Below are 9,553 nucleotides of genomic sequence, written 5' to 3'. Positions count from 1 at the left end.
CTCATGATTTGGATCTCTCATGACTTGGGTCTCCTAGGATGTTACGGGCCTCTCACTTCTTTCTTCTTTTTGGATCGTTTGGGTCTATTTGGGCCAACTTATTTTTATGCAAATCAGATATTATGAAGTTACTATTTTTTATAGTTAACTATATTGATATATTTGCCTGTAAAAATATAATTACAGATGTGCATCGCGCGTCATATTTTCTAGTGCTAAAAAAAGCTACAAAACACCCCCTTCATGTGAGTGATTTTGTGCACGTGCATTGGGTGCAATTTTACTTCATTTTTCATTATAAAATGACTATTATACCCTTAATCATAAATCATTATATCTTGTTATATATATATCAATGGTCCAAATCAAATAAACACATCGATGGTCATTTGTGATTTAAATCAATGGTCTATACTTGATATACAAATCAATTGTTCACATTCATCTGAATTAGATCAATGGCTCTAATTACTATAAGTTTATAAAATTATAAAAATAAAGGCAGGGACAAAGTCAGGGCTGGGGAGGCAGGGGGAAGGGAGAGGCGGTGGCAAGAGGGAGATGTAGAGGTGGTGGCAGAGTTGGGGAGGTGGGGGGGGGGGGATGGGCTACGTGAGGAAGATGATCGATTTTTGCCCTTTTTTTTCTTTTTCGTTTTTAATTATTTTTTTGTATATTTTATAAATTTGATATGAAAATAATAAATATGAGATTAAATTTCAATCACTAATTTGAAAAAATAAGATATTGAACGTAGATTAAGTAACATATGATTTGGAACGTAAATTAGATAAAATATGAACCGTTGATTTATATTATATTATATAAGATCCAACAGTTGTAAAAAAAAGATTAAAAAAAAGAAAGAAAATTCACGTGTGCACGTGAAGGATTCTGTATCTTTATTAAATATTCAAGAAATAATTTTCTATTTTATTTTTCACAAGGGGACTAATTGCCTATTTCCTATATCACATATAGATAAATTGCAATTTGCGCTAATATTTAGCATAGATAGATTCATTTATTGGGGTGGGTGATTGCAGCAACAGCCTCTCACATTTTCTGCAAAATGTGATCAAAGGGGGTCTAACTTTATACTTGGGGAAAAATTTACAAAATCACAAATAATTGATGTGATGTTCATACACTCAAAGCCATAGTGATTCTTCACCTCACAGAAGAAAGGATCATCAACTACAAAATAGCAGGAGAAATACTGTGCTAAAACCATAGAAACAACTTATACTCCTCTAATTTACAGCAAATACCAAACGATCAAACACCAAAACCAACTCTTTTGCAAGAGGAAATTGGAAGCTGCACACCTATTTATGCTTTGTGGCCTTGTGTTCCAAGAGCCCTGCCGTTCGTCGTCGACTTCAGCCCGGTCGATAACAGCTTTAGTGCTTCTTGCATTGACGGTCTATCCGATGGCCTACTTTTTGTGCAGAGTAACGCAACTTCAATAGCTGAATTCACCTCGTCCTGGAACAAGCTGGAGTGGACAATGCCATTCTCGACGGCAACTTCTCTTACGAGATCCTCTCTTTGCGTGTTCCTTGCGGTCTCTAATGCATTTGCCAGTCTACCGTTTGTTAAGACCTCAAGAATGAGTTCTCCAAAATTGTATACATCCATGTGAAGTTCCACGGATATGGATGCTCGGTATCCGCCTGTCCAAGTAGTAATGTAAAATAAGCAGATTTTCTTCAGAAATGTTCATGGTTTAGTTAGAAGTGATAACTACTTTTGTCAGTCGTAATCCAATCACAGGAAGCCATCATGAATATGTAAGCTAGCTAAGAAAAGCCAAAGTTTTATATGCTGAGCAACGAAATAGCATTCCTTCACACAGAACCAGACAAGCAATTAAGAGAACAGGTGCATCAGAATCGTGCAACAAAGCAACGCATATGGAAATTTGTGGTATTCTTTGGCACAAGAAGCATAAGCAATGTTTGTTGTATGGTCACAAGCATTTACCTGTCTCCTTTTGAGGAATATTACTCGACCCAATGATCAGAGTGAGTCCATATTCAGCCAAATGGGGTTCCATATTTTCATCGAAAAGTACGTTGCTTGCCTTCAGATTCCCATGAGGAATAGCCGGACAACAGTCATGATGAAGGAAGCATAGCGCCCTTGCAATCCCAGTTACTATTTTGCACTTGGTTTCCCAGTCCCTCCTCATCCTGATCTTTTCTGCTAAGTTGCCGTTAGGCAGGTAATCATACAACAGATAAGCAACATGGTTATTGTAGCAAACTCCCAGCAATCTCGTCAAATTCTTATGCCTTGTGTTCCCTGTCCTAGTCAAAATTTGCAGCATAACTTTCATTTCTTTCTGTTCCCACTCTATCTTCTTAGCAGAAACGGTAATTCCTGTGGGTAAAACTACTTTGCTTATTGAGTCTGGCAATGTGGGCAGTGTCTCCAGGCCTTCCACATAATTGAAGCTCCTCAAAACATCCTTAGCGGTAAACTGAGGAAGTCCGTTAAAAGCGATCATTTTCCACTGCCCTTTACTTCCTCTTTTCAAGTATAGTACCCCAAAGACTGCAGCCACAATGAACAAAACTATGACTGCACATAGTATGAGAACCCATGCTAACTTTTGTGCTCTTCTGCTTCCTAGTTGCAGCCCATTTGAAATCCCATTTTCATGATGACAAGGTCTCAGAGGTGCTCCACAGAGCTTCGGATTGCCCAAAAACGCACTCTGATCCATTGTTCTGAAAGTCTTGTTTGAAGGAATCGAACCTGAGATGTTGTTATAGGACACATTAAGAAGTTTCAAGCTTGAAGAGCTCCCAAATTTTGCTGGAATTGGGCCGTTGAAACTGTTATGCGAAAGATCTAAATTGCTAATAACCGGGAGGCTAGCAAGCTCCACCGGGATTGGACCTGTCAAGTTATTATCAGCTAAGTCCATCCTCAGAAGCTGCTTACAATTGGATACACTTTCTGGGATATCTCCTGATAAGTTGTTCATTCTCAATTCAATAACAGAAACTGATTTACAGTACTGAAATGGCGGAATGTTGCCTGATAAACCACAAGAAACCATGGAAAAGTTCTCAAGATAAGGCAGAGACCATATCTTAATTGGTATTATCCCTCCAAGTTCTGGATTATTAGACACATTGAAGTACTGAAGCCCTGAAGCCTGAGCAATATCAGCGGGAATCCCTCCTGTAAACCTGTTTCTTGACAGGTCCACGTATGAAATGTATGGAAGATTGGCAAACTGTAGAGATATATCACCTGAAAATTGATTATCTTCGAGCCGAAGGCGAACGAGGGAGGAACAGTTGGAGAGAGCTGGAAACAGCCCTCCAGTGAAGTTATTTGAGAACAGGATCAGCTTGAGCAATTCACCTCCAGCACATATATCAGGTGGGATTCTACCAACAAAGTAATTAGTTGAAACATCAAGATGCTTGAGTCTTGAGAATCTTCCCAAGTCCTCTGGCAGTGACCCTGTGAAGTAATTGTTCCATATGAGGAGAGTATCAAGTTCTGGAAGCTTAGCAATACCCTGAGGGACAGGGCCAGACAAGTCATTATACATTAAACTCAGCAACCTCAGATTCTTCAGCTCTGAGAAACTGTCTGGAATTGGACCAGAAAGCAGGTTGTCCGAGAGATCCAAGCTTTTGAGAGCCAAGATTTTGCTGAACTCCCATGGAATCTTTCCACTGAGCTGATTTCTGAACAAGAAAAGTGACTCAAGTTTGGTGAGGTTGCTGAGTTGATTTGGGATTGGGCCAGAAATGTTGGCATCTGCAACGTCAAGATACTTGAGCTCACTCATGTTCCCAAACTGCCATGGAATCCCACCTTCATATGAGTTGTAACCAATCTCCATGTGGGCCATTGTTTTCAGCCTTCCAAGTTCAGGAGGTATACTCCCACTCAAAAAATTTCCAGCCAGGTGGATGAACTCAAGAGCCTTGAATGAGCCATACTCAGATGGGATTACCCCACTGAAGTAACTCCCAGCAAAGTTCAACACTTTGAGTGACTCAAGCTGGGAAACATCAGCAGGTAAAGGGCCTGAGAAGCTGTTGCTGAAGGCATCAAGAACCACAAGATTCTGGAGATTGGGAATCCCACTTGGGAAAAGCCCAGAAAAATTGTTCCTGCTGATGTCCAATGACCTTAGGCTTGTGAGATTGAAAATAGCAGCAGGAAGCTGGTCTGAGAAAGAGTTGTGACTCAAGTTGAGATCAAGAAGATCAACAAAGAGACTCAACTGTTTCCCTGATAATGAACCCCCAAGATTCTTCATTGACAGGTCTAAGCTGATGACTTTTGAGGAGTTCTCACTGCACCTCACTCCACTCCAAGAACATGCATAAATTTGGGAAGAGGGCTGGATTTCAGAGGGCAAGAACCAGTCGTTCAAACTGTTGGAGTCATCAACAAGCTCCGATTTTAAGCTCAAGAGAGCATCAGAAAGAGGATCAGCACCCAAGATTAATGGCTCCATCAACATCAAAGAAACCATCAGTACAATGAAGCAGAAGGGATGGGGGATAAGAATCCCCATTGGAACTTGCAGAAGAAAGATAGTGCAGAACTGGCTAGAGAGAGAGAGAGAGAGAGAGCCAAGAAAGACACTGTGTGTCACCTTATACTATGTGTGTGTATGTGTGTTTCTCTTGTTGTGGTAATGATGCATGGGGACTAGAGAAAGAGAAGATTGAAGAAAAAGATGGAGAGAGAGAGAGAGAAATAGAGTGATGTTTTAGCTGAAATGAGAGCATCATTTGAGTGCTTTTTTGGAGCAAGAGAGGGGTCCAGACACAAATGTTAATTAACCAGAATCCCATGTCTTTTGCCCATTATCAACATAATTGCCACTCTTATCTTGAGGAGCATCTCCTTTTCTCCTTTTAAACAAAGGGAATAGAATCCCACTCGCAACCACTTTACACTGCACTCTACAATCTCAATATACCTCTCTCTACCTCATCAATCCCAATTACATTACCCAAAAGCTGCAAAAACATACCTTTCTTTTTTAACTATGCATCATAATTACATTCAAATCTTATGATAATGACAATAACCTTCATAAGTATTCCACTCACCATTAAGTTATAGAAACTAATAGTTTCCCCACATTCATTGCTCACCATTTTCAACTATATTGCAAAAGAATTTTCAAAATAAAACATTTACCTAATTAAACAAAGAGTAAATTAGACATAATTATCAATATATTTTATTGTTTGGAATATTACAAATATCTCTCAAATAAAAAATAATTATGTAACTCCTAAACAGTGAGGTGAAAATTACTGCTTTAACCTTGTTGAATTTTTCTTCTAAAAAAATGCAAAAGAAAAATTATGAGGGATAAAGTAAATAATTCGTAGAGTGTATTAATCTATGAAAATGTTTTAAAAAACATATAAGAATCTAATTCATAATTTAAAGGAGTATTTTGATCAATTCACAAAAGGAATACAACGGAGGCTAACGGAATAGATTCGTTGCTAAATAGATTTTAAAATTTAAAAACATTTGTAATGTTTTAGATAAAGTGATGCATTTATAATTATGTCAAATTTTATGGAAAGCGAACCTAATTTACTTCTAAAAAGAAATTCAACATCCACAATTGCTCAATATCAACTTGCATTGCTATAATTTTGTATGAATTATAATAAAATGGCACTCATCAACTGCTTGTACTAAGGCATCTAAAAAGTATTATAAAAATTACAATTTTGCCCTTCAATTTGAATGTAATGCTCGGACAAATTAGACAGTAAACAAAGCCAGAGGAGAGTGGGCAGTGAGTAGAACTTCTTTTTCGGGATGAGGGGAATTTGAAAGGGTGAGTGAGTAAATAAGGACAGGATTATGATAAAAGCAGTAGTCTTTCTGTTTGCTTTATCATGAGCTATACCTCTTTTGGTGCCCTTCAATAGAAGCCTTTTTTTTTTTTTTTTAGGGATAATTACTAACCCTTTCTTGATATTTGATGTTATTATATATAAATTTTTTATAGTTTGAAAATTTTGTATCTAGCACTCTTGTGCTTGTATTTGTCTAATAAATAAGTTTTTTCATTAGTCAATATTTACCGAATTTACTGATATTACAAAAAAAAAAAAAAACAGAAAAAAATGTATATTAATCATCGGCTGACTGATTACTGACTTATTGCAGGTTAAAAATCTTTTTATGAATAAATTACCCTCACACGTTTTCACGTGTTAATGGATGTAAAAATGTATATTTTCACCGTTATAAGGGTAGTTTAGTTTGAAAAATAAATTTTTTGACCTGCAATAAGTCAATAATCAGTTAATCAAGGGTAAATATTAATTCTTGTTCAATTTTTTTGTTAATACCAGCAAATTCAGTGAATTTGAACTAACGGAGTAACTTATTTGTTAAACAGAAACAAACCTCATAGGTGCTAGATATAATTTTGCAAACTACAGGACGTCTATGTATAATTACAACAAACATCAGGGAAGGGGAGTGTAATTATCTTTTTTAAAATAAAAATAATAAATAATAGTAGATAAATTACAATAACTTATCTCGATCGATTGAGCAATACCTTAATTCAACCAATATACTTAACAACAATAAATAAATTACAATATTTTAATAATGTCTTTTTAAATAAAAAATAATAACAGTAAATAAATTACGATAATTTATCTCGATAAATTGAACAATGCCTTAATTCAACCAATATACTTAACAACGAAAAATAAATTACAATAACCCACATAAAGTAAGATAAACGCTCACATAGCATGAGGCAAATACACACACGCCTGTCAGAACTTGAACCGATAACCTCGAATTTATTCATGAGACCTCAATTTTAACGTTAATCCCTAAGCTAAGATATCATTTATTGAATAGAGCCTTGAATACTACAAAAACTTCACTCCTTCATTCACATACACTGATGTTGACTCCTCTTCTCTTCCTCGATTTTCCATCAAGTACTTGTCTAAGAACATATATTTCACTCAAGTCGTATTTGGATTGATGAATTTGGATTTAAAAAAATAATTAGGAAAAAAGACTTCAAATGACTCAATTTGAAAAGAGTTTGAAATCCATTCCATATTCTCTAATAGAAGGATTTTTGAAATTTTTTAAGTTTAGAATTATCCAAACATATTTAAACAACTTATTATTAAGAATTTGATTTCAAATATAATCTTAAATATTTTTCGTAAAATAATTAGGGATTCTGATATAAGTTGCACCTATTTCATTAATGACAGTTGGACTGTAAGAATGACATCTCTACTTCTTATCTCGAGAAAAAAATATAATTATTCATTATATGATGAGAGACAGTTTTATTCAACCAATAATCAATTTAAAAGGGTTATTTTAAGAGGAGAATATTATTGTCTTAAAAATAGTTATTTAACCCAAAAAATATATATTATTGGAAAAAAAACAGGAGACGATATTATAATTTAAAGTATAAATCTTATTTCGGTATAATCATTACCAACAACAATTGTGATATATTTATAAAAATATCACCTTTTTTTTTTATCACTAATCTTCTCTATTTTTGTAGTTCTCTCACCAATAATTTAAGAAGGTTATAAATTATGTTTCTTGTAAATTTAGTTAAATGAGCAACTACATTAAATGTCAAATTGTGCATTGAATTTTACTTTTGAAATTAATACGTGAAAATTAAATAAATAATAATATTTGCAAGATTTATTTTCTTTTTTTTTTTTTTTGTGTACGTGCGTGTGTGTGTAAAAAGGATGATAGTGATACGAATGTTGAAGTTTCAAAGTATGGTTAGTAGAGCCGTTAGCTAAATGTGGACGTTTCCTTCTTTAGGTGAAGTGCACTGTCCCAATCACCATTCACTTTAAGACCTAATTCTTGGACCCTTTTGCTTTTTTGTCTTTTATTAATCAACCAAATTCCGATCCTTAATTTTCTAACCTAAGACGTAGATAGAAATACTTACTTACCTCTAGTAAAATGCTACTAGAACAACTATGCCCTAAACGACGCACCCAGAAATGGATTCAATAATGAACATATGTTGGAATGCCATCATTCTTCATTTTTTTAAGGGCTTTTGTACGAGAATTCTGTACTTCTAGATCGTAAATATTTGAACTGGTTGTTCGTTGATCAAGAATTCTTGTTTGGATAGTTCATACATACCATTAGGGTTGGGTGGACGAAAAAATTCTTACACGTACTTACTATTTCTATTTTTGAATTAAATCGATTCAATTTAAATATGAATATCAATTGAGTCAATGCCGAAACACACAAGTTGGTTCCCAACAACTAAAGATGTAATTCATATATTTTCTTGTGTCCAAGCGTAACAACGTTAGCGATCGTCGGAGAACTAATTGTAAGTCACAAGATTTGTGTAATTTGAAAGTTTCTCTTAGACTATTTTTAGATTTGATGGAAGAATTAAAAAAAATAATTTCGAATGAATTTATATTAAAAGAATTTAAAATTCATTCATATTAAAAAATTTGAAATCCTTTCAGTTTAGAATATCCACATAAACTCAAAAGATTTATTATTAGGATTCAAATTTTTCATGACTTTAAATCTATCAATCCAAATGTAGCATTATATCTTAAAATTGATAGGTGGTTAAAGTTTTGCATGAATTACAACAAAATGTTGCTTATCAACCACTTATACTACTAGAGTACCTGTAAAAATATCGTAAAATTATAATTTTACTAATTGGAAAAATTGAAGTTTGAGAGTTTGACAACAAGCTCTCTTACCACCACCTCCGGACACTTGAATTTATGGCAAAATACAGCTACATCTTTTCAAGTTTGGCATAATTACAATTTACAAATATTTCATTATTGTTTGAAAAATTATAAATACCCCCATAAATAAAAAATAATTATGTAGTCTGTAGACTACAAGATGGACATTACTACTATTTTACCCTTATTCTTTTCTCTAAACATAATAGTAAAAATTCAAAAAAAAATTGAGGGTAGGTAAAATAAATAACCCATAGGGCACGTATATTAGTAGTCCATAAAAATATTCTAGAAATTTTTTAAAATATATCTAATTATTATCTTAATCCACAAGGACATTTTGATCATTTTACCATAAAATAAAAATCGAACAAAAACTTAACGAAATGTGTTTGTTGTTATATAAATATTAAAATTAATATATACTTATAATTTTTTAAATAAAACACTTATAGCTATATATCAACCATTCTGAAAAGTAGCTACAAATTAAATTACCCTTGAATTTAGGATAGTTGAAGCTGAATGTAATGTTAATATTGCTCCAAACAAAAAATGTGTGAAAAGATGACAAAAAGGGGGTGTGTCTTTGGTTATAATAATCACAGGCCACTGCAAAAATTTATTGTGGCATTAAATATGATCACAGGGTGTTGCTGCTGCTCTACGTACACCCCCCGTGAAAGGCAAGGCAGCTTACTCACTGCACCAGCACTCTACTATTGGTCTCACATTCTCATCGCCTCGTACTTTTACCCTCTCACCACATTTCTTAC

The 9,553-nt window shown here is 34.2% G+C and overlaps 1 protein-coding gene across 1 annotated transcript; it reads right to left on the bottom strand.

The window, feature by feature from the left end:
* Window positions 1-1,075: 1,075 nt before the first annotated feature.
* On the bottom strand, window positions 1,076-4,817 carry MOL1 (Leucine-rich repeat transmembrane protein kinase family protein). The gene is made up of 2 exons (XM_011080387.3): window positions 1,987-4,817; window positions 1,076-1,676 (listed from the first exon to the last, which is right to left on the bottom strand). Exons 1-2 carry the CDS (start codon window positions 4,553-4,555, stop codon window positions 1,333-1,335), a joined length of 2,913 nt encoding a protein of 970 aa, XP_011078689.3. The 5' UTR covers window positions 4,556-4,817; the 3' UTR covers window positions 1,076-1,332.
* Window positions 4,818-9,553: the final 4,736 nt, after the last annotated feature.

Source organism: Sesamum indicum, linkage group LG5 (genome assembly GCF_026168435.1).
Source record: "Sesamum indicum cultivar Baizhima isolate 11 linkage group LG5, ASM2616843v1, whole genome shotgun sequence".
NCBI classification, from domain to species: Eukaryota; Viridiplantae; Streptophyta; class Magnoliopsida; order Lamiales; family Pedaliaceae; genus Sesamum; species Sesamum indicum.
Note: the sequence above shows the minus strand (reverse complement) of the source record. Positions and strands in the feature narration are given on the sequence as shown.